General features: G+C 39.4%; 1 protein-coding gene across 20 annotated transcripts in view; it reads right to left on the bottom strand.

Moving 5' to 3' along the window:
- LOC136322824 (E3 ubiquitin-protein ligase TRIM39-like) overlaps positions 1-26553 on the bottom strand; it is a 243055-nt gene that overhangs the window by 97146 nt on the left and 119356 nt on the right. For 16 of the 20 annotated variants that reach the window (XM_066254733.1, XM_066254828.1, XM_066255299.1 and 13 more), the window contains 9 exons: positions 26273-26293; positions 24428-24448; positions 21838-21858; positions 20465-20509; positions 19265-19285; positions 17087-17107; positions 15384-15404; positions 11241-11261; positions 9815-9835 (listed from right to left, as the gene is read on the bottom strand). In XM_066254733.1, the coding sequence (XP_066110830.1) occupies positions 9815-9835; positions 11241-11261; positions 15384-15404; positions 17087-17107; positions 19265-19285; positions 20465-20509; positions 21838-21858; positions 24428-24448; positions 26273-26293 (213 nt within the window). The remainder of the gene's footprint in view (positions 1-9814; positions 9836-11240; positions 11262-15383; positions 15405-17086; positions 17108-19264; positions 19286-20464; positions 20510-21837; positions 21859-24427; positions 24449-26272; positions 26294-26553) is intronic. The other 4 variants (XM_066254982.1, XM_066254775.1, XM_066255039.1 and 1 more) reach the window with 4 other exon arrangements.

Raw genomic sequence — 26553 nt, 5'->3', positions numbered from 1 at the left:
AACCGAATACAACAACATATTAAAAAAATAATACATCATGATCAAGTGGGATTCATCCTAGAATCTCAAAGATGGTTCAACATACGCAAAACGGTTAACGTAATACACCATATCAACAAAACAAAGAACAAAAACCACATGATCTTATCAATAGATGCAGAAAAGGCTTTTGATAAAATACAACCCAATTTTATGTTTAAGACTCTCAACAAAATGGGTATAGAAGGAAAATATCTCAACATGATAAAGGCCATATATGATAAACCATCAGCCAACATCCTATTAAACGGCATAAAACTGAGGACTTTCTACCTTAAATCAGGAACAAGACAGGGTTGTCCACTCTCTCCACTCTTATTCAACGTGGTGCTAGAAGTTCTGGCCAGAGCAATCAGACAAGACAAAGAAATAAAAGGCATCCATATCGGAAAAGAAAAGTAAAGCTATCACTTTTTGCTGATGATATGATCCTATACATCGAAAACCCGAAGGACTCCACAAAAAGATTATTAGAAACAATAAACCAATACAGTAAGGTCGCAGGATACAAAATTAACATACAAAAGTCCATAGCCTTTCTATATGCCAACAATGAAATATTAGAAAACGAACTCAAAAAAAATAATCCCCTTCACGATTGCAACAAAAAAAATAAAATACCTAGGAATAAACATAACAAAGAACATAAAGGACCTATATAATGAAAATTACAAAGCATTGTTAAGAGAAATCGAAAAAGATACAATGAGATGGAAAAATATTCCTTGTTCTTGGATAGGAAGAATAAATATAATCAAAATGGCCATATTACCCAAAGCAATATACAAATTTAATGCAATTCCCATCAAAATCCCTATGAGATTTTTTTAAGAAATGGAACAAAAAATCATCAGATTTATATGGAACTATAAAAAACCCCGAATAGCCAAAACAATCCTAAGGAAAAAGAATGAAGCTGGGGGCATTACAATACCTGACTTTAAACTATATTATAGGGCCACGATAATCAAAACAGCATGGTATTAGCAAAAAATAGACACTCAGACCAATGGAACAGAATAGAAAGCCCAGAAATAAAACCACATATATATGGTCAAATAATCTTTGATAAAGGGGCCAACAACACACAATGGAGAAAAGAAAGCCTCTTCAACAAATGGTGTTGGGAAAACTGGAAAGCCACATGCAAAAGAATGAAACTCGACTACAGCCTGTCCCCGTGTACTAAAATTAATTCAAAATGGATCAAAGACCTAAATATAAGACCTGAAACAATAAAGTACATAGAAGAAGACATAGGTACTAAAATCATGGACCTGGGTTTTAAAGAACATTTTATGAACTTGACTCCAATGGCAAGAGAAGTGAAGGCAAAGATAAATGAATGGGACTACATCAGAATTAAAAGATTTTGCTCAGCAAGAGAAACTGATATCAAAATAAACAGACAGCCAACTATATGGGAACTGATATTTTCAAACGACAGCTCAGATAAGGGCCTAATATCCAAAATTTACAAAGAACTCATAAAACTCAACAACAAACAAACAAGCAATCCAATAAAAAAATGGGAAGAGGACATGAACAGACACTTCTCCCAGGAAGAGATACAAATGGCCAACAGATATATGAAAAGATGCTCAGCTTCATTAGTTATTAGAGAAATGCAAATCAAAACTACAATGAGATACCACCTCACTCCTGTTAGATTAGCTATTATCAACAAGACGGGTAATAGCAAATGTTGGAGAGGCTGTGGAGAAAAAGGAACCCTCATTCACTGTTGGTGGGACTGTAAAGTAGTACAACCATTATGGAGGAAAGTATGGTGGTTCCTCAAAAAACTGCAAATAGAACTACCTTATGACCCAGCAATCCCTCTACTGGGTATATACCCCAAAACCTCAGAAACATTGATACGTGAAGACACATGTAGCCCCATGTTCATTGCAGCACTGTTCACAGTGGCCAAGACATGGAAACAACCAAAAAGCCCTTCAATAGAAGACTGGATAAAGAAGATGTGGCACATATACACTATGGAATACTACTCAGCCATAAGAAATGATGACATCAGATCATTTACAGCAAAATGGTGGGATCTTGATAACATTATAAGGAGTGAAATAATTAAATCAGAAAAAAACAAGAAATACATGATTCCATACATTGGTGGAACATAAAAATGAGACTAAGAGACATGGACAAGAGTGTGGTGGTTACCAAGGGTGGGGGGGAGGTAGGACATGGGAGGGAGGGAGGGAGAGAGTTAGGGGGAGGGGGAGGGGCACAGAGAACTAGATGGAGGGTGACGGAGGACAATCTGACTTTGGGCGAGGGGTTTGCAACATAATTTGATGACAAAATAACCTAGACATGTTTTCTTTGAATATATGTACCCTGATTTATTAATGTCATCCCATTACCATTAATAAAAATTTATTAAAAAAAAAAAAAAAAAAGAAAGTATGGTGGTTCCTCAAAAAACTGAAAATAGAACTACCTTATGACCCAGCAATCCCTCTACTGGGTATATACCCCCAAAACTCAGAAACATTGATATGTAAAGACACATGCAGCCCCATGTGTATTGCAGCATTGTTCACAGTGGCCAGGACATGGAAACAACCAAAAAGCCCGTGAATAGATGACTGGATTAAGAAGATGTGGCACATATACACTATGGAATACTACTCAGCCATAAGAAATGATGACATCGGAACATTTACAGCGAAATAATGGGATCTTGATAACATGATACGAAGCGAAATAAGTAAATCAGAAAAAACCAGGAACTGCATTATTCCATACATAGGTGGGACATAAAAGTGAAACTGAGAGACATTGATAAGGGTGTGGTGGTTACGGGGGGAGGGGGGAATGGGAGAGGGAAAGGGGGAGGGGGAAGGGCACAGAGAGAACAAGATAGAGGGTGACGGAGGACAATCGGACTTTGGGTGATGGGTATGCAACATAACTGAACGACCAGATACCCTGGACTTGTTATCTTTGAATATATGTATCCTGATTTATTGATGTCACCCCATTAAAAAAATAAAATTATTAAAAAAAAAATAACTCTACTTTACTGTTGTTGTGAGTCAAGGGCGCAGAGAGATTAGCAGACGAAATCATCAAGGACTAGCAAAGGACCACCGCTTGCTCAGGCAAATGGCTCTGAGTTCATGCAGTGTTCTAATTTTTCTCACAAGACTACAAAAAGCTTGTTTTACTGAGAAATTGGCATAACATCAAGAGTAACTTTTGCGGCCTGACCTGTGGTGGCGCAGTGGATACAGCGTCGACCTGGAAATGCTGAGGTCGCCGGTTCGAAACCCTGGGCTTGCCTGGTCAAGGCACATATGGGAGTTGATGCTTCCAGCTCCTCCCCCCTTCTCTCTGTCTCTCTCTCCTCTCTCTCCCTCTCTGTCTCTCTCCTCTCTAAAAATGAATAAATAAAAAAAAAATTTAAAAAAAAAAGAGTAACTTTTGCTTAAAGATACATAGAGTGCACCTGCAAGATAGCTTAGTAGCAACACAATATCAGAAAGCATTAATTGCTATTGCTGCTATGGATCCCACCACATTCCTCTCCTTATTCTTGGAAAATACAAAAATCTTATGAGAATGTTTTACTGAGAAAAAGTCCAGCAACTGCCTTCAGTCACAAAACAAGTCTCTTAACAAAACATTCTTTACTTGCCGGCTGTGCTTCTATCCAAGGCTACGCAACGGGCCACTCCACTACACCTTACCTAAGATTCTACTGTCTAGTCAAATTTTATTTATTTACTATATTCATACACTAGTTAAGTTCTAACTTTATTCTTTCTAACACAATTAATAAGGAGAAATTCTTCTACAAACTTAACCCTTTACGAGGGATATCATATCCAGCCTCTTATGTTTATGAGCCTAGTTCAAGGGGCTTACAGGCTTTTCTGTGGAACTTACACCTTCTGTCTCATTTCCAAAGAAATTACTATGAATCTATAGGGAAAGCACAGTACTATTATCCCTGTGCCATAAATAATAGCACACACACAGAAAAGGGGGGATATAAGGCCAGATTAATTCAAAAAGGTCAAAGGGGGAAGTATCGTTGTGCCTTTCCTTTGCGGTGACTTTGTCACCTTGCAGCCATTGGTCTTCTCTGCTGTGACTTTGTCCATCAGCAGTTTTTTATCTTCTTCTGCTGTGACCTTGTCAGCCAGCAGTTGTGGGTCTTCTCTGCTGTGACCTTGTCAGCCAGCAGTCGTTGATAGGCTCCCGACATAAACTTGATGATTTTTTGTTTTATTTCTTTAAAAAATGACATTGGGAACACCATACGTAAATATTTGCTGTCTGTCTATAGATTAAAGGGGGAATATGGCAAATGCTGAAAAGCCGTGATCTTTGTGCCCCTCCCCCTCCCCCAACCCCCTCCCTCTCCTCCCCCCACCCTGTAACCCCATCACTGTTGTTCAAGTCTCTGAGTCTCATCTTTATGTCCCACCTATGTATGGAAACATATAGTTCTTAGTTTTTTCTGATTTACTTCTTTCACTCAGTATAATGTTATCAAGGCCCATCCATGTTGTTGTAAAAGGTCCTATGTCATCATTTCTTATGTCTGAGTAGTATTCCATAGTATATATATACCAAAGCTTTTTAATCCACTCATCCTCTGATGGACACTTGGGCTGTTTCCAAATCTTTGCTATCGTGAACAATGCTGCCATAAACATGGGGGTGCATTTCTTCTTTTCAAACAGTGCTATGGTGTTCTTGGGGTATATTCCAAAAAGTGGTATAGCTGGGTCAAAAGGCAGTTCGATTTTTAATTTCTTGAGGAATCTCCATACTGTTTTCCACAGTGGCTGCACCAGTCTGCATTCCCACCAGCAGTGCAGGAGGGTTCCCTTTTCTCCACATCCTCGCCAGCACTTATTCTGTGTTGTTTTATTGATGCACGCCATTCTGACTGGTGTGAGGTGATATCTCATTGTGGTTTTAATTTGCATTTCTCGAATCATTAGTGATGTTGAACATTTTTTCATATGCCTGTTGGCCATCTGTGTGTCCTCTTTGGAGAAGTGTCTTCATTTCTTTTGCCCATTTTTGGATTGGATTGTTTGTCTTCCTGGTATTAAGTTTTACAAGTTCTTTATAAATTTTGGTTATTAACCCCTTATCAGATGCATTATCAAATATATTCTCTCATTGTGTAGTTTGTCTTTTTATTCTGTTCTTATTGTCTTTAGCTGTGCAGAAGCTTTTTATTTTTATAAAGTCCCATTTGTTTATCCTGTCTTTTATTTCACTTGCCTGTGGAGAAAAATCAGCAAATATATGCTACGAGAGATGTCAGAGAGCTTACTGCCTATGTTTTCTTCTAAGATGCTTATGGTTTCACGGCTTATATTCAAGTCTTTTATCCATTTTGAGTTTATTTTTGTGAGTGGTGTAAGTTGGTGGTCTAGTTTCATTTTTTTGCAGGTAGCTGTCCAGTTTTCCCAACACCATTTGTTGAAGAGGCTGTCTTTACTCCATTGTATTGTCTTACCTCCTTTGTCAAATATCAGTTGTCCATAGAACTGTGGGTTTATTTCTGAGTTCTCTGTTCTGTTCCATTGATCTATGTGCCTGTGCTTATGCCAGTACCATGCTGTTTTGAGTACAATGGTCTTATAATATAACTTGATATCTGGAAGTGTGATACCTCCTGCTTTTTTCTTCCTTTTCAGGATTGCTGAGGCTATTCGTGTTCTTTTTTGGTTCCATATAAATTTTTGGAATATGTGTTCTATGTCTTTGAAGTAAGTCATTGGTATTTTAATCGGTATTGCATTGAATTTATAAATTGCTTTGGGTAATATAGACATTTTAATGATGTTTATTCTTCCTAACCATGAGCACGATATATGCCTCCACTTATTCGTATCTTCCCTGATTTCTTTTATCAATGTTTTATAATTTTCTGAGTACAAGTCTTTAATCTCCTTGGTTAGATTTATTCCTAGGTACTTTATTTTTTTTGTTGCAATGGTAAAGGGGATTGATTCCCTGATTTCTCTTTCTGACAGTTCATTATTAGTGTATAAAAATGCCTCTGATTTCTGAGTATTGATTTTATATCCTGCCACCACGCATGCTGCAAATGGCTCTTTCCAGGCTACCTGAATCATTACCAGCTAGAAGAAGCAGTCATTGGGACTTGGACATGAGCTTCAAAGTATAGAATGGTGACAACAATTCCAGTGCCATGCGGACTTTTCCTGTGGGGAACTTTCCTGGACTCCTGCTCCCTGTGACAGATCCTAACAGACTGAACTGTGGTTGGGTTGCATTTTTCAGGAATTTGGCATGGTGATGGGGCCAACTTGGACTTGGTGAACATGTTAAGGTCACTACTCTTTTAGGGATTCTTGCTGTATTTGCCAAGAGTTTGCTTAAAGGCTTTTAATCACTGTAAAAAAAAATAGAGGTCTGGATGAAAAAAATGGGGCACATATACACCATGATATACTATTCAGCTAGGAGAAATGATGATATCGGATCACTTGCAGTGGAATGGTGGAGTCTTGGTAGCATTGTGTGGGGTGAAATGGGCGAATCAGAAAAAAACAGGAACTGCAGGATTCCATACATTGGTGGGACATAGAAGTGAGACTATGTGGCATGGACGGGAGTGTGGTGGTTACGGGGGGTGGGGGGAGGGAAGGAGGGAGAGGGGGAGGGGGAGGGGTACAGAGAGAACTGGATGGAGGGTGGCGGAGGACGATCTCTCTTCGGGTGATGGGTATGCAACAGAACTAAATGACAAGATAATCTGGAAATGTTTTCTTTGAAAGTATGTACCCTGAATTATTGATGTCACCCCATTAAAATAAAAATTTATTAAAAAAAAGAAAGATAACTTACTAGTAAGCCAAAAAAAATGACATTGGAATTTTGATGGGAATTGTGTTAAATTTGTGTATTGCTTTGGGTAATACGGTCATTTTAACTATATTTATTCTTCCTATCCAAGAACAAGAAATATTTTTTTCCATTTCAATATGTCTTTTTTGATTTCCTTTAACAATACATTGTACTTTTCATTATATAGATCCTTTACATTCTTTGTTATGTTCATTCCTAGGTATTTTATTTTATTTTTTGTTGCAACTGTAAAAGGGATCATTTTTTTTAGTTCATTTTCTGAAGTTTCACTGTTGGTATATAAGAAAACAATAGATTTCTCTATGTAATTTTTTTATCCTGTGACCTTACTGTATTGGTTTATTGTTTCTAATAGTCTTTCTGTGGATTCTTTGGGTTTTCTATATACAGGATCATGTCATCTGCAAAGAGTGAAACTATTAATTCTTCATTTCCAATATGAATGCCTTTTATTTCTTTCTCTTGTCTGATATCTCTGGCTAGAACTTTGATCACTACATTATATGATTAGAGAGTGTAGAAAACCTGTCTTGTTCCTGATTTTGGATAAAAAGTTTTCAGTTTTTGCCATTTAATATGAAGTTAGCTTATGGTTTGTCATAAATGGCCTTTGTTATGTCAAGATATTTTCTTCTATGTCTGTGTTGTTGAGTCCCTCATTCAATGTTGATGGAAATGTAAAGTGGTACAACCATTATGAAAGAAAGTATTGTGGTTCCTCAAAAAATTAAGAATAGAACTACCTTATAATCCAGCAATCGCTCTACTGGGTATTTACTCCTAAAACTCAAAATCATTGGTACGTAAAGACACATGCAATCCCATGTTCATCATAGCATTGTTTATGGTGGCCAAGACATGGAAACAACCAAAAAGTCCTTCAACAGAAGATTGGATAAAGAAGATGTGGCACATATATTATGGAATACTATTCAGCCATAAGAAATGATGACATCGGATCATCTACAACAACATGGATGAACCTTGATAACATTATAATGAGTAAAATGAGTAAATCAGAAGAAACTAAGAAGTATATGATTCCATACACAGGTGGGACACAAAATTGAGATTTACGGACATAGATTAGAGTGCAGTGGATACCAGGGGGAGAGGAAGGGAGGAGGTGGTGGGAGAAAAGGGACATAAAGAAAACCAAATGAAGGATGATGGAGGACTCTCTGACTTGGGGTGATGGGTATACAACATAATTGAATGTCAAAATGATCTGGAGATGTTTTCTTTAAATCTATATGCTTTAGTTGACCAATGTCACCCTGTTAAAATTAATTGTCTAAATAAAACTATATAATAAAAAAATACGTCTTGAAAATCCATTCCACTGAGATCATCACTACAATTAAAAAATAACATGCTCATGTGGGGACATAAAGATTTATAATAAATCAAAGGGTAACAATACGTGACTGGGGTTTGAACACACTGCCACGTGCAGATGAGGTGTGATAGAATTGTACACCTGAACCTGAATAGTTTATTAACCAAGTTCACCTCGATTATTTTTAAAAAAACATTAAAAAATCCTTTAAATAGGAGAAATGAAGCAAATTTAATAAATTATGTAAAATTTTAAATATATTTTATTTAATAATTAAATTATTTTGATTGCTTTTCCCTCTCTGTGGAGAACTAAGAAATATTCATCATATTTAAAATGGTCTTTGGGCCCTGACCAGTTGGCTCAGCAGTAGAGCGTCGGCCTAGCGTGCAGAGGACCCGGGTTCGATTCCCGGCCAGGGCACACAGGAGAAGCGCCCATTTGCTTCTCCACCCCTCCGCCATGCCTTCCTCTCTGTCACTCTTTTCCCCTCCTGCAGCCAAGGCTCCATTGGAGCAAAGATGGCCCGGGTGCTGGGGATGGCTCTGTGGCCTCTGCCTCAGGTGCTAGAGTGGCTCTGGTTGCAACATGGCGATGCCCAGGATGGGCACAGCATCGCCCCCTGGTGGGCAAAGCGTCGCTCCATGGTGGGCGTGCTGGGTGGATCCCGGTCGGGCGCATGAGGGAGTCTGTCTGACTGTCTCTCCCTGTTTCCAGCTTGAGAAAAATGCAAAAAATAAATAAATAAATAAATAAAATAATAATAATAAAATGGTCTTTGGGGGCATATATATATATAGTATATATATATATGTATATATGTATGTTTGTGTTCCTTTTTAAACATTTTTTTAATTTATTCATTTTAGAGAGAAGATAGAGTGTGAGAGAGAAATAGAGAGAGAGAGAGAGAGAAAGGGGAAGGAGCCAGAAGCATCAATTCTCATATGTACCTTGACCAGACAAGTGTAGGGTTTTGACCAGTGACCTCAGCATTCCAGGTCGAAGCTTTATCCATTGTGCCATCACAGGTCAGGCTGTTTTTCATTTTATTTGTAGCACCCACACTGTACAAAGTTTGAACAACCACTGTACAAGAGTTAATGAAAGACTGCTCCTGTGGGTTATTACAGGATTAGGTTCTTATGTGTGTCTCTTCACAGCGTATTTGGCCACTTATTAATTCAAAATCTTATTGTATCTGAGTGTCCATATTAACTCAGGGTGGAATTAAGATGAGTGAATTAGAATAAGGGAAAGAAATGACAGTGAGGGTTTTCTGTACCAAAGAACCTGAGCTGTCCTTGGAGAAAGCTTACACTCTGAAACTTAAATGTACCTAAACTTCCAGATATCCTTTTGTTAAATTCATCTGACAGAAAGGCCCTGTCTCCTTGATTGCAACCACATGGTAAATGTTGGGGTAACAAGGATGACTTGTCAGATTTAAAGACCAAGACTCTGAGAAAAAAGGCAGATGGTCACTGAGAGAGAAGACAGGGGATAAGGAACAGGTGAGGGAAGGAGAGGGGAGTTATTGGTACTTACTTTTCTGCTCTTCACTCTCAGCTGAAAAGTAAATGAAAGAAATACGCAAATCATTCCAGGTGAAAACACAATATCAGATAAGAAAGAAAACAGAAATCAGCCCCCAGTCATAGTTCACTCCTGAGTACACATTGAAACATATTTGTGAATGTAGGAATCATGCTGTTTTTAATAACATTTCACCCATCGGAGTCACTGCTGTTTTCCCTGCCCTGTCCATTGTGCACAACATACTAAGTCAAGAAATTAAAGAAAGAGGGAGCTACATCAGAAATGCTGGGATGTGAAATACTAAGTAATCCCATGTCACTGGACGATTATTTTTTCAGATTGAAAAGAAATGTATTTACAAGGCAGGGACTTAGCCAGTCACGAGGAAGTGTACAGTAGAGATGTCCATCTAGACAAACTGTTTTTGAAGCACTAACCATATGACACCTGCTCTGTACATTAGAGAAACATACTCCTATAGACCAATCCCAAAGAAATAAATATAACTGTAATTATCATTAGAGAAAACAATCTTAAGCTTTGATTGATTAAATTTTTTTTCTGGATCATTGTGGTCAATATATTTTTTTTTATCTTTTACACAAAAGGTACAGGTCAAAAATTTATGACTTTTCTACAGGTCTTAAGATACTTCATCCTTCTGCAAACTGTTTATTTTAAGTGCTGGTTGTCTTTAGATAATAATGGCAACATTATGCCAAAGAATTAAAAACAGGTATGGATGGATATTTTATATTTTATGAAAAATTATGTGAAATATTTAGTTAGCTTAGAACACCTGGTTCATATGATCAAGGACAGTGGAAGAGGGAAGCCCCACTCTGTCACATCTGATGAGTGAATGACATGAGGTATTTATCACGACACAGGATGTAAGAGGACAATGAACAGAGACACTGACTGCAGAAGGTTTGGAGTCTTTTCTCTCAAGGGTTTGTAGAAATATTAATTGGTAAAGGGGGGATCTAAAACTTGAAATTCTTGACAGAGTTCTTAATTTTGAATATTTCCCAGAAATATATACATATATTTTCATATATGTATATTATAATGTAATCTTATAATATATGTACATATTAAAAATTATGTATTTGTCACCTTAATATCCTTTGTCTCACCAATGTCTTAATGAAACTGAGTCAATATACTGTGAGACTGAAGCCACCAATGTTTACAGGGAAATAATTGTGTAAAATGAGAATGAAGGAAGGGAAAGGAGGGAAGGCAGGAAACAGAAAGTGACAGAGGCCCACACTGGAGAAGTGCTGTCCCAGCATCAGGTGGTGACAGTGGACATCTAGGAGGAGGACAGGCCAATGGAAGGCACTTGGATAAAAAGGCCAGAAATGTCAAAGGCAGAAATAAACCGGTAATTTTTAAGTGGATCGGGAGTAAGGAATATCAAAAATTTTACCTATTGTTTCTTTACATTCCTCTGAAAGAGAAAAAGTCAATGTTAATTTAATGGGAAACAACTACAAAGATAATTCAAATTTATTGATATAATCAAATTAGAATTAACAGAACCACAGTTCAGATGAACACACACACACACACACACACACACACACACACACCAAATCACCCCACCCTCGGCACAGTTACACACAGGCTCAGAGCTCACTATTTCTCACAGGCATACTGCAATAAAAAAAAAGGTGAAAAATGAAGTTAATTTAGTAAAATAATATAAAATTTTAAAAGTATTAGTTTTTCTGGTTAATTTATAAAATAATTGCTTTTCTGGAAAGATATAATTTATTACTATTGCATAGAGATTTGGTGGGAGGCAGGAGCAAAGTGTATGGTTTCAGAGCTACGTCACTTTAATTGTATTTTGTTGCTCTGGGTGACATGTCCTTGGAAGCCTAGGGTTAAACTGGCACCTCAGTGTTCTGGTCCAAACACTATCCACTGCATGACCACAGGCCAGGCTAAAAGTATGCTTGGTTTATTTTAAATATTTATATTCGTATCATTCAGTTTGGGAGCTTAATAAGGTCATTTGATACATTAAACACATCAGTGACTCTCACTGCTGTGGCAGCAACATCGTGCAGAGTGGCCACCACACTGTGGAAGGAGCACTGACACACAGCTCCTCCCAGTGACACAGGCTCAGGGGTCTGGGGGCTGCGTCCTTCATGTTTTTGATCACGGGTTGAGTTTTAACCACAATGTGTTTGAGCATCTCGTTTAACTCATTCCTGAATGAAGAAAATCTTAGTACTCATGGGAGCTGAATTCAGGAGGATCACAGGACTGGGATTCTCTGACGGAGATTCTGTTTCTCACTGGACCTTACTGAGCCTTTATCTTAACAGAGAAACAAATACTAAAGCACACACACACGAGACAGGATTTTTGTAAAGAAGAGGTAACACGAGTGTTCCACCCGATAATGGTTGTTTTGGCCACATGGACAAGTCTTGTCTATTCTATGAATAAAGTATATACCTTGAGCCCTGGCCAGTTGGCTCAGTGGTAGAGCGTCGGCCTAGCGTGTGGAGGACCCGGGTTTGATTCCGGCCAGGGCACACAGGAGAAGCGCCCATTTGCTTCTCCACCCCTCCGCCGCGCCTTCCTCTCTGTTTCTCTCTTCCCCTCCCACAGCCAAGGCTCCATTGGAGCAAAGACGGCCCGGGCGCTGGGGATGGCTCTGTGGCCTCTGCCTCAGGTGCTATAGTGGCTCTGGTCGCAACATGGCGACGCCCAGGATGGGCAGAGCATCGCCCCCCTGGTGGGCAGAGCTTCGCCCCATGGTGGGCATGCTGGGTGGATTCGGGTCGGGCGCATGCGGGAGTCTGTCTGACTGTCTCTCCCTGTTTCCAGCTTCAGAAAAATGCAATAAAAAAAAAAAAAAGAATATACCTTGAAACCCCATTCCCTGAAATCATCAGAACTTCTTTAAAAATACCACGTGACATATGGAGACATAAATATTTAAAATAAATAACAGGGTAACAGAAGGATACATGACTGGTTTGTTACAGAATTGTGCTATTTAGACCTCCATATTTATTAATCAGGATCACACCAATAAATTCAAGAAAACATTAAAAAACCTTAAAATAGGAGAAATGAAGCATATATATACAACTCTAAAATTTTAAAAATATTTATTTGGTATTTTTAAATAAAATTATTTTTGATTCTTTTTCATTCTATGTGAACCACTATGATATATTTGTCAAATTTAAGGTCTTTGGATGTTTCTATACATCTATGTATTCCATTATAATTCAGTACCTTCAATGTACAAAGTTGCTACAACCATTGTATAAAGGTTGATGAAAGACTGTTCCTATAGGTAAGTCCGGGTTAGGTTCTTATGAACATCTATCACAGCATTTTTGTCCGCCTATTAATTCTCAACCTTATTGTATCTGGGCGTGTGTTTTAAGCCATGTCTGAATAAAGCTAAGTCAATCAGATGAAGGGAAGAAATGACAGAAATGGAGGTTTTGAATCAAATGACCTGAGCTGTCCTTAGGGAAAACTTACACCCCCCAAATTTAAAAGTACTTACACTTTCAAATATCTTATTGATAAAATTAATTTGATGAAAAGGCTCTAATATCTTAATGCAACAACAAGACAATTGGCGGGGTAATAATGGGAGAATCTGAACAACAAATAAAGACAGAGAATCAGAGTTGGAAGAACAAGACACTGAGACAAAAGTGAGATTATCTTTCAGAAGAAGACAGTGGTGTAAGGGAGAGATGAGAAAATGACAGGGAGGAGGTTACCGTACTGACCTTTCCGCTGCTCACTCTCAGGTGAAAGGGAAAGGAAAGAAATAAACAACCAAATCCAATTGAAAAGAGACTGTCTGGTAGGAGGAAGAACAGAAACATGTCCCTTTCCTAGTTCACTGTGGAACACACGGGGACCCATGTCTGTGAAAGCAGGAACCCTGAGGATCCAAGAGACACTTCACCCATCAGAGTCAGTGCTGTTCTCCCTCCCCTGTCCCTTGTGCACAGGAAACTAAGTCAGGAAATAAAAGTGAGGGTATTAGGTCAGAAAGTTTTGGATGTGCAATACTAAGTGTTCCGTTGAGACTGGACTATAAGCTTTTTCAGATTAAAAAACAAATATATTCACATAAGAGACAGGGACTGGACCAACGATGAGGAAGCAAACAGGAGAGGAAGCCTTCACGACAAAACCGGACTGTTGCTCTCATCATATAGAATCTGCTCTGTTCAGTAGAGAGATACATGCATAAAGACCATTCCCAAGAAAATAATAGAATTGTAATTGTGTTTACGAAAAGACAATATTAAGCTTTGAATGATGAAATTTTCTTATTTTTAAAACTTTGTGGTCAATACTATTTCCTGCACCCTTCACACAGAAAGTACAGGTCAGAGACAGTTCACTTTTCCACGTGTCCTATTGCATGTCCTCCTTTTGAAAATTGTATATTTTTAAGTGCACTTTGTCATTTGATACTGGTATCAAAATAATACTGAAGAATAAACAATGGGCATGTCTGGATATTTTTAAAGTCCAGAAAAAATTTTGTAAAATATTTGGAGACCTTGAAACACCTGGGTCATATGATCAAGGAGAGTGGAAGATGATGCCCCACTCTGTCACATCTGACCAGTGAATGATATAAGTTATCATGATACAGGTTGTGAAAAGACAATGGAGAGAGACAATGAATGGTGAAAGTTTGGATTCTTTTCTTTCAAGGATTAGAAGTATTAATTGGTCCTCAAACTTGGAATACTTGACAGAGGTCTAAAGTTTGAATATTTTTCAGAAATATATACATATATATTCATATATATTAATACATGCTAATATAAACCTGTGACTTATGTAAACATTAAAATTCTCATTTCCATCACCTTAACAGCCTTCATCTCACCAATGTCTTACTGAAACTGAGTCAATTTACTGCAAGACTGAAGCCGCCAATGTTTACAGGGACATGATTCCGTAAAGTAAAAAAGAAGGAAGGAGAAAGAATGGAAGGTAGGAAAGAGAAATGGACAGAGTTCCAAATAAAAGAAATGATTTCTGAAAATCAAGTAAGGGGAGCCCTGGTCGGTTGTCTCAGCTGTAGAGCATTGGCCCGTCGTGTGGAAGTCCCGGGTTTGATTCCCGTCCAGGGCACACAGGAGAAGCACTCATTGCTTCTCCACCTCTCCCTTTCTCCTTTCTCTCTGTGTCTCTTCTCCCCTCCCAAAGCCAAGGCTCAATTTTAGCAAAGTTGGCCCCAGGCACTGAGCATGGCTCCATGGCCTCTGCCTCAGGTGCTAGAATGGGGCGGTTGAAATGGAGCAATGCCCCAAATGGGCAGAGCATCGCTCCATGGTGGACATGTTGGGTGGATTCCAGCCGGGCACATGCAGGAGTCTGTCTCTCTGCCTCCTCACTTCTTACTTCGGAAACAAAATCAAGTAAGAAACAGTAGACATCTCACTGGAAGACATGCCAGTGGAAGGTACTTTTTATAAAAAGGTCAGTAATGTCAAAGCTGAATATAAAGCGGATGTTTTCAATTGGATCAAGAGTAAAAAAATATCAGTAATTTTACCTATTTTTTTCTCCAATTCATCTGAAAAAAAAAATTCAATGTCAATTTCATGGTAATCAACCACTAAGAGAATTCAAATTTACTAATAAATTTAACTTTAAATTTAACCTCACCACATTTCATAATAACTCACAAGCACACCGCAAATCAGACATGCCTCCCCTACACACACACCTAAACACGGGCTCCGAGCTCACTACCGTCCATATTATACTATAGTAAATAGGAAAGTTGAACAAGGATTTATTGAATAAAATATTATAAAATTTAGAAAATATTGGTTTTCCTGTTTAAACACGTCAGTGAGTCTCACTGCTGTGGTAGCGACATCGTGCAGAGTGGCCACCACACTGTGGAAGGAGCACTGACACACAGCTCCTCCCAGTGACACAGGCTCAGGGGTCTGGGTGCCTGTGTTCTCTGTGTTTTTGTCCACGGATTGTTTGTTAACCACACTGTATTTGAGTTTCTGTTTTACTTCATTTTTGAATGAAGAGTATCCTAATACTCATGGGTGTTGAATTCAAGGTAGAGAAAGGACTGGGATTCTCTGACTGAGATTCTGTTTCTCCCTTGATCTTACTTTGCCTCTCTGTTAACCAAGAAACAAGTTTTCAAGCACACACATGGACAGGATTTCTACACATGGTAAAGAAGACGGAGCGAAAGCGTTCTTTCTGCTATTGGTTGTTTCTGTCACATGGACAAGTCTCGTCTACTCCATGAATAAAGAATATACTTGGAAATCCATTTCACTGAAATCACCACTACAATTAGAAAAATACAATGTGACATGTGATGACATAAAGATTTAAAATAAATAAAATGGTGACAGAAGGATGCATGAATGGGGTGGTGAAACATTGTCATGTACAGATGAGGTGTGATACAATTCACCATTGCAACCTGCATAGTTTTACTAAGCAAGGTCATCCCAATAAATTCAATAAATTATTAAAAGTCCCTTTAAATAAGAAAAATGAAGCATATTTAAAACTTTCTGTAAAATTTAAAAATATTTATTTGATACAATTTAATAAAATTTTTTTATTTCTTTCAACCTATATGGTCAACTATAATATATTTGTTATGTTAAAATGGTCTATGCATGCATATATATAGATATATTATACAAACACAGACACACACAAACATATATGTAAGTGTTCAATTCTAATTTCACAACCTTCACTGTATAAATTTGAAACAACCACTGTACAACACTTACTGAAAGATTGCTCGTATAGGTTATTACAGGGTTAGGTTCTTATGTGTGTCTATTTAAAATGTTCTTTGACACCTATTTATTCTCTAACTTAGTGTTTCTGAGTGTCTGTGTTACATCAGGGCTGAAGGAAGCTGAGTGAATCAGCAGAAGGGAATAAATGACAGTGAGGGAGGTTCTGTATCAAAAAGCAGAGCTGTTCTCAGAGAAAATTTACACCCAAAATCATTAAAAGTACCTACACTTCCAGATATGTTATTGATAAAAATAATTTTACAGAAAGGCTCTGGTTCCTTGATGCAACAACAAGACAATTGGAGAGGTCATAATGGGAGAAACTGAATAACATGTGAAGACGGAGAATCAGAGCTGGGAGGACAAGATGCTGAGGTAATAGCGAGAAGGTCACTGAGAGGGAGGACAACAGTGTAAGGAGGAGATGAAAGAATAACAAGTGGGGTAGGTTATCGGTACTGACCTGTCTGCTGTTCAGTCTTAGCTGAAAAGGAAAAGGAAGAAATAAAGAAATCATTTCAAGTGAAAACAGACTGTCTGGTAGAAAGGGGAGCAGAAATGGGTCCCCATTGGTTGTTCATCCTATAGGTATTGACCCATGTCTGTGAAAGTAGGAACCCTGAGGTTCTGAAGGACATGACACCCATTGAAGGCAATGCTGTGTTCCCTCCCCTGTTCTTGTGCACAAGAAACTAAATCAGGAAATAAAAGTTTGAGGGAGTTAGGTCAGAGGTTCGAGGATGTGCAATATAAGCATTCTCATATCAGAGGAATATCACCTATTTCAGATAAAAAAGAAACGTATTCACATGTGAGATGGGACTTCACCAGTGAGGAGGAAATGTACAGTAGAGGCCCCGATCTCTACAAAACTGATTTTGGTTCATTAGTCATATAAACACTACTCTGTACATTCAAGGGTTATGTCCTTGAAGACCATTCTTTAGAAAAAAATTATATGTATTTGTAACTGGGGATAGAAAAGCATAATATTGAATGACATCAGAGAAATGGCACTATGAGGGGTGATCCTCATACCATCCTCTGGAATTTCAACAGATTTAACAACTAGAGACAGAAAAAAAATCTCAGGAGCATCTGAAATATACACACACCAAACAAAGGTACGATTGGGCTAAAGGGTGGCTGAATATATAACCCACTCTGAAGGAATTAAGACAGAGAACGGAGTATTCCACTTTCCTCACTGACCTGAGGAAGGGCTGCTTTCAGTTGGATCCGAGATGAAGGGAGGGCTAGAGGAGAGGGAATAAGCTGGGCTAGGGCAGAGATGTTCAAGCCAAGGAGAGAGTGTGCCCAGGGCTCAACTCGAGATTGGCAACACAGAACTAATGCCAGCAGCAAACCCCCGCAGAGGTGAGCAAGTGGGTTGCCTGCAGCGACTGATACCAGAGCAGCTTTGGGCTTTATTCACTGCTGGTCTCCTGGTTGACGAGCGCGGGCAGTGTGCGAGTGGTTCCACCTGGCGCTCTGGGTGTGGGTGCCCATGTTTCGGACGGAGGGGCTGGGTCAGAGACTGTCAGTAGTGGTCTTCTTGCATGGCCTGTACCCAGAGGTTCTATGCAATCCTGGCTCCCAGGCCAACAGCCGGTAGGAAGTGCTTGGGGGCCAGGTTCCTGTCCAGGTGGAGCGCTACCACCAGCCAACACAGGCTACCAAGCACATTCCCACGGAGAACTGCGGAAGTGCTGGGGAGCTGGGGCTGTGAGTGCAGGCAGCTTGCTGGAGCAGGCAGACTCTGGAGAGCAGACCCGCAGAATAATGAGGCAAACTAGACCTACCCCATAACCCTTATAAAGGAGCCTAACCCACAGTCTGCTCACTGCCCTGCTGGCTTACGCTGGTGGTTCTGGCTGGCAAAGCCTTACCCAGAACCCTGCGTTGAGTGGAGATAAAGGGAAGATTTGGCAGTTCTTAGAGCCTCTTGCTCTCCAGGCAGTGCCTGGGGAAACTTCACAGCTGGAGCCTCAGGCTACTGGATCAGGAAGGAGAGACGTGGGGAGAGGTTCCGGGAAAACGGACTCTTCGTTGTTGGAGCCTGCAAAAGCTAACAAGCCCCGACTACAAACGAGAATGAGGTCTAGTTTATGTCATCACCGTAACAAACCAACAGCAAATCTCTGCCTAAGAGTGCCACAGGGGCAGAACCTGGGGTACAGCACCACCGGGCAAAAAGAGAGAGAAGAAAGATAAAGAAAGAAGATAACCTCTCAAAACCAGGAAAAATCCACAGTGTATAACTTTTCCATTTTTTTCTTGTATTTTTTATCTTTTTTTTTCTTCCACTTTGGTCATGATTCTGTCTAGTGAATACCCTTCATCTCATCAATGTCTCAATGAAACTGTGACAATTTACTGCAATACAGAGCAGCCAAAATTTACAGGGAAATATTTGTGTAAAATGAGAAAAGAAGGAATGGGAAAGGATGGAAGGTAGGAAACAGAAATGGAGCCACAGATGGGAGAAGCGCTGTCTCAGAATCGAGGAAAGACAGTGAACATCTAGGAAGAGGACAGACCAAGAGAAAGCAGTTGGATAAAAAGCCCAGAAATGTCCAAGAGAAAAATAAACCAAATGTTTTCAAGTGGATCAAGAGTAAAAGAATATCAGTAATTTTACCATATTTCTTCTTAAATTCTCCTGAAACAAAACAAAACAAAATATCAATGTCATTTTTATAGAAAACAAACACAAAGAGAATTCAAATTTACTGATAAATTCAAATTTATAAATAGGTTAATTTCAGATGAACACACACACACACACACATCACACACACCACCCTCCCCCGAAACAGACTCGTACACAATAGCTCAGAGCTCACTATTGTGCACAGGTGTTCTACGTAAGTGAAAATGTGGAAAAGAAAGTTATTTTAGTAAAATAATAAAAATTTTAAAATACTGATTTTTCTAATTAATTTATAAAAAAATTGTTTTTGAAAATATTTTTTATATTAATAGTACAGAGAAAATGGATGAGAGGTAGGAGGGAAGCATATGGACTTGTAGCTGCTTCACTGTAGCTGTAGCTGCTGCCCTGTGTGCCGTGTCCAGGCAAGTCCAGGGTCAAACTGGCCACCTCAGTGTTCCAGGTCCACACTCTATCCACTGCGTGACTGCATGTGAAGCTAAAAATCGTCTTGGTCTATTTGAAATACTTATGTTCCTGTTACTGTGTTTGTAGCTTTGTATGGTCACTGGATACTTTAAACACATCAGTTAGTCTCACTGCTGTGGCAGCGACATTGTGCAGAGTGGCCACCACACTGTGGAAGGAGCACTGACACACAGCTCCTCCCAGTGACACAGGGTCAGGGGTCTGGGGGCTGCGTCCTCCATGCTTTTGTCCACGGATGGATTTTTAATCACAATGAGTTTGAGTTTCTGATTTAACTCATTTTTGAACAAAGGAAATCTTACATCTCATAGATGCTTAATTCAGGACAGAGAAAGGATTTGGATTCTCTGACAGGGATTTTTTTCCTCACTGGACCTTACTGTGCCTTTCTCTTAATGAAGTAACAAATATTTAAGCTCACACACATGAGACAGGTGTTCCACACACTGTAAAGAAGAGGCAGCAAAAGTCCCCCATCTGCTAATGGTTGTTTCTGCACCATAGCCAACAATTGTGTGTTCCATAATAAAGAATATACCATGGAAATCCATTTCACAGAAATCATTACTACAATTTTAAAATACCATGTAGTATATGGAGACACAAAGATTAAAATAAATAAAAGGGTAACAGAAGTATAAGTGACTGGGGTGCTGAGCACACTACACTGAACACATGAAGTATGAGAGAATTTTGCACCTGAGATCTGTTTATTTTTGTTACTCAAGGTCACTCCAGGAAATCCTATAAAAGATAAAAAAAAATCCGTTTAAAATAGGAGAAATGAAGTGTATTTAATAAACTCTAAAAATTTTTAAAAATATTCTTTCTGCTATGTTTTATTTATATTTATATTTATTTATTTATTTTTTGTGACAGAGACAGTGAGAGGGACAGACAGGGACAGACAGACAGGAAGGGACAGAGATCAGAAGCATCAATTTTTTGTTGCGGCTCCTTAGTTGTTCACTGATTGCTTTTTCATATGTGCCTTGACCTGGGGGCTACAGCAGATCGAGTGACCCCTTGCTCAAACTGGCAACCTTGGGCCACAGTTGGTGAACCTTGTTTGAACCAGATTAGCCCACACTCAAGCTGTGACCTTGGGGTTTCGAACCTGTGTCCTCCGCATCCCAGTCCGACGCTCCATCCACTGTGCCACCGCCTAGTCAGGCTCATTCTGATATGTGTTTATTTATTTTTTATATAGACAATTAAATTTAACAGGGTGATATTGGTCAACCAGAGTACATAGTTTTAGAGAAAACATCTCCACATCATTTAGACAGTTGATTATGCTGTATACCCATCACTCAAAGTCAAATCATCCTCCGTTACTCTACATTTTGCTTCTTTATGCCCCTCATCTTCCACCTCTCTCCCCTCCCTTCCCCACTCCGGTAACCACTGCACTTTTATCTATGTCCAGGAGTCTCAATTTTGTAGTATTCTTGATCAGTTTTCACTGTACGTAGACCACTAAGAAATATCTTTCATATTTAAACTGGTCTGTGGATGTTCATGTGTATATATATATGTGTTCAGTTCTAATTGCAGTGACTACACAGTCTAAGATTGCAAATATTACTCTACAAGAGTGACTGAAAGAATGCTCATGCAGGTAAATACAGTTTAAGGTTCATGTGAATGTGAATCTATTCACAACATTTTTGTCCATCAATTAATTTGCAACCTTATTGTATTTGAGTGTCTGTTTTAATTCAGGCCTGAATGAAGCTGAGTGACTCAGATGAAGGGAAAGAAATGACAGTGAGGGAGGTTCTGAACCCCATGACGTCACTGTCCTTAGAGAAAACTTACACTCAGAAACTTTAAATGTACCTAACCTTCCAGATATCTGATTAGTAAAATTCACTTGACAGAAAGGTCCTGTCTCCTTGATTGCAACAACAAGAAAAATGGTGGGATAATAAAGGGAGAAATTAAAAAGAAAATGAAAATACCTAATCAGAGTAAAAAGGCTAAGACACACGGAGAAAAGAAGGGAGTTGAGGAGAAGGGAAAGAGGAATAGATGAGGGAAGGACAGTGGGGTAGGTAAGCAGGACTTACCTTTGCTCCGTTCCTTCTTGGCTGAAAAGTAAGAGGAAGAAATAAACAACTCATTCCCAGTGAAAACAGAATATTGGGTTGGAAAGTAAACAGAAATAACCCCTCCATTTCCTAGTCTACTCTGGAGCACACATGGACCCATGTCTGTGAAAGTAGGAACCATCAGGTTCTGAAAAACACCTCATTCATCAGAAACAATGCTGTGTTCCCTCCCCTGTCCCTTGTGCACAAGAAACTAAATGAGAAAATAAAATAATGAGGGTGTTAGGTCAGAAATTCTGGGATGTGCAATATTAAGTATTCCTCGGTCATTGGAACAATCACGTTTCAGATTTAAAAAGACCATATTCACATATGAGACAGAGTTCACCAGCGTTGAGGGAGTGTAGAGTAAAGGCACCCATCCTGACAGTTACTGTTGCACTCCTCACATGACCCCTGCTCTGTACAGAGAGGGACATATTCCTAAAGAACAGTCCCAGGGAAAAATAATATAATTGCAATCGTTGTTACAAAACATTAGGCTGCAGATGATTAAATTTTCTTCTTTTGGGACTGTGAGGTCAATAATTTTTCTTGCACCCTTCAGACAAAAAATAAAAGGTCAGAGATGTATCACTTTTCCACTTGTCTTAAGCCACTTATTCTTTCTGCAATCTGTTGATTTGAAGTGCCATTTGTCATAGGACACTGGTGTCAACATAATGCTAAAGCGGAGAAAACGGGCATGGTTGGATATTTCTAAAGGCCAGAAAAAATTTAAAGTTAAATAGACTACATTTCAGATGAACACAGAAACACACACACAAAAAAAACACATCTGCCTCAACACAGCTACCCAATGAGTCAGAGCTCGCTATTGTCCACAGTATTCTACAGTAAATGAATAACTTAAAAAGGGTGTTCATTTAGTAAAATAATAAAAAATTAAAACTTTGTTTTTCTCTTCATTTTATAAAATATTTATGTTTTTGAAAACATTTTATTTATTAATAGTGCTGAGAAAAAAATGGAGGCGGAAGGGAATCTTATAGACTCATAGCTGCTTCACTTTAGTTGTAGCTGCTGCCCTGTGTGCCGTGTCCTGGCAAGTCCAGGGTCTAACTGGGACCTCAGTGTTCCAGGTCCACGCTCTGTCCACGGGGCCACCACAGGCTAGGCCAGGGGTCCCCAAACTACAGCCCGCGGGCTGCATGCGGCCCCCCTGAGGCCATCTATCAGCCCCCCGCACTTTCGGAAGGGGCACCTCTTTCATTGGTGCTCAGTGAGAGTACTGTGTGGGGAGGCACGGCAAAGTGCTGCGTCGCTCACGTACAGCACTACTTCTGGTGACGCAGGATGCACGCCTCATGGCTCCGGAAGCGCAGCACATGACGCACATGCGGTCTGCGGCTACATCACCGGGAGCAGTGTGAAGTAACAGAAGTAGGAAGAAAGGCAAAGCTCTATAACCATCACTACACAGTACAATGGCCCCTATACTCCCCAAATGTACAGCAATATAAAGGCCTCTATAACCTCCCTTTGCCCAAAAGTCTCCCCCCACATTACTACACACCATGTTTCCCCTATTATAAGACCCTGTACTATATTAATTTTACCCCCAAAGGACGGGGGCTGTCTTATTTTTAGGAGGTGTCTTATAATAGGGGAAACATGCAGCAGTGTGCATAGGGATTTGTTCATAGTTTTTTTTATAGTCCGGCCTCCAATGGTCTGAGAGACAGGGAACTGGCCCCTGTGTAAAATGTTTGGGGACCTTTGGGCTAGGCTAAAATATTCTTGGTCTATTTGAGATATTTTTGTTTCTGTTATTCCATTTGTTATCTTAAGTACGATAATTAGATGCTTTTAAACATGTCAGTGAGTCTCACTGCTGCGGCAGCGGCATGGTGCAGAGTGGCCACCACACTGTGGAAGGAGCACTGACACACAGCTCCTCCCAGTGACACAGGTCAGGGGTCTGGCGGCTGCGTCCTCTGTGTTTTTGTCCAGGGGTTGGTTGTTAACCACACAGTATTTGAGTATCTGTTTTAATTCATTTCCGAATGAAGGAAATCTTAATTCTAATGGGTGCTGAATTCAAGGGAGAGAAAGGACTGGGATTCTCTGACAGAGATTCTCCTTCTCAGTGGACCTTACTGGCCTTTTTCTTAACCAGGAAACAAATATCTCAGCTCACATATGAGACAGGTTGTTGACACTCTGTAACACAGTGACAGCGAAAGCCCTACATCTGCTACATGTTGTTTCTCCAACGTGGACAAGTCATGGACAGTGAGGGAGGTTCTGAATCAAATGATCTGAGCTGTCTTTGGAGAAAACTTACACCAACTAAATTTACAAGTACCTACACTTCCACATATCTTATTGATAAAACTAATTTCACATAAAGGCTCTGAAAAACTTGATGTAACAACAAGAAAATTAGAGGGGTCATAATGGAGGAAACTGAACAATAAATGAAGTCAGGGAATCAGAGTTGGAAAACCAAGATACTGAGATAATACTGAGATGACCATTCAGATGAAGACAACAGTATAAGGAACAATTGAGAGAATTATAAGGGGAGTTGGTTATTGGCACTTACCTTTTCCTTGTTCACTCACAGCTGAAAGGGAAAAATAAGAAATAAACAACTCATTCCCAATAGGAACATAATATTGGGTAGGAAAGTAAACAGAAAAAAGCCCCTCCATTTCCTAGTCCACTGTGGAGCACACATGGACCCATATCTGTGAAAGTAGGAGCCCTGAGGTCCTAAGGACACCTCACCATCGGAGTCAATGCTGTTTTCCCTCCCCTGTCCCTTTTTTTGTTGTTGTTCTTAAATAGAAAAATTTAAAAAAAGAATTGCCCAACTGTTGTCTAAGACTATAGAGCCTTCTTTTTTTTTTTTTTTCTTTTGTATTTTTCTGAACCTGGAAACGGGGAGAGACAGTCAGACAGACTCCCGCATGCGCCCGACTGGGATCCACCCGGCACGCCCACCGGGGGGCGATGCTCTGCCCACCAGGGGGCGATGCTCTGCCCCTCCCGGGCATCGCTCTGTCGCGACCAGAGCCACTCCAGCGCCTGGGGCAGAGGCCAAGGAGTCATCCCCAGCACCCGGGCCATCTTTTGCTCCAATGGAGCCTCGCTGCGGGAGTTGAAGAGAGAGACAGAGAGGAAGGAGTGCGGAGGGGTGAAGAAGCAGATGGGCGCTTCTCCTGTGTGCCCCGGCCGGAAATCGAACCCAGGACTTCTGCACCCCAGGCCGACACTCTGCCACAGAGCCAACCGGCCAGGGCCCCTCCCCTGTCCCTTATGCACAAGAAACCAAGTCAAGACATAAAACAAAAAAGGAGTTAGGTCAGAAATTCTGGAATGAGAAACAGCAAGCATTTCCGTGTCATGGGACTATCACCTTTTTGAGATTATAAAAATACGTATTCACATATGAGACAGGGACTTCACTAGCAATGAGTAAGCATACAGTAGAGGCACCCAACTCAACAAAGAGCTTTTGCTGCACTAGTCACATGAAATCCACTCTGTACACTAGAGGAATTTCCCTAGGAAAAAAAATATTGTAATTCTGGTTACAAAAAGACAATATTAAGTTTTGAATGATTAAGTTTACTTTATCTTTTTATAGCATTGTGATCAATATTGTTTGTCTTACATTTCACATGAAAAGTACAGGTAAGAGATGTATCACTTTTCCACTTGCCTTAAGACACTTCATCCTTCTATAAATTGATTTTTTTAAATGCAGTTTGTTATTTGATATCAGTGTCAACACAATGCCAAAGAATAAAAAAGGAGCATGGTTGGATATTTTTAAAGGCCAGAGAAATTTATGTGAACTATTTAGATGCCTTGGAACACTAGGTCATATGACCAAGGACAATGGACGAGGGACGCCCCATTCTCTCACACCTGACCAGTGACTGATGTCCGGTATTTATCACGACACAGGCTTTGAGGAGACAATGCACAGAGGCATTGGACACTGAAAGTTTGTAGTTTTTTCTCTCAAGACTTTAGAGAAATAGCAAATACATAATAATGGGCCCTCAATTTTGGAATACTTGATAGAGGTCTTCAGTTTAAATATTTTTGGAAAATACTGTACATACATTTATATTAATATATACACATTAATATAATCTTATATGTATATATTAGGTATCATGTATCTGTTAGCTTAATACCCTTCATCTCACCAATGTCTTAATGAAATTGTGACAATTTACTGCAAGACTGAAGCAATCAACATTTACAGGGAAATAACTGTGTAAGATGAGAAAAGACAGAATGAGAAAGAATGGAGGGTAGGAAACAGAAATGAAGTAAAGCCCATGGAACAAATAAAAAGTACAGAGGTGTTAAAGAGAGAAATAAACCAGATATTTTCAATTGGATCAAGATAAAGAAATAACACTAAATTTACCTATTTTTTCCTTCAATTCCTCTGAAAAAGAAAGAAAAAAGGTCAATGTGGATTTCATGAGAAACAATAACAAAGAGAATTGAAATTTATTGATTAATTCAAATTTAATATTAGGGGAATTTCAGGTGAACAAGCAAACACACAGCAAATCACACCCCCAACATAGGCACCCCTACACGCGGGTTCAGAGTTCACTATTGTCCACAGGTGTTCTACAGTAAATACAAGGTTGCAAACAAGGTAATTTAGAAAATAATATGTAATTTGAAGTATATTCATTT

This window comes from Saccopteryx bilineata, chromosome 1 (assembly GCF_036850765.1).
Source record: "Saccopteryx bilineata isolate mSacBil1 chromosome 1, mSacBil1_pri_phased_curated, whole genome shotgun sequence".
NCBI lineage: Eukaryota > Metazoa > Chordata > Mammalia > Chiroptera > Emballonuridae > Saccopteryx > Saccopteryx bilineata.
The sequence above is the reverse complement of the archived record's forward strand: the minus strand, read 5'-3'. Positions and strand labels throughout refer to the sequence as shown.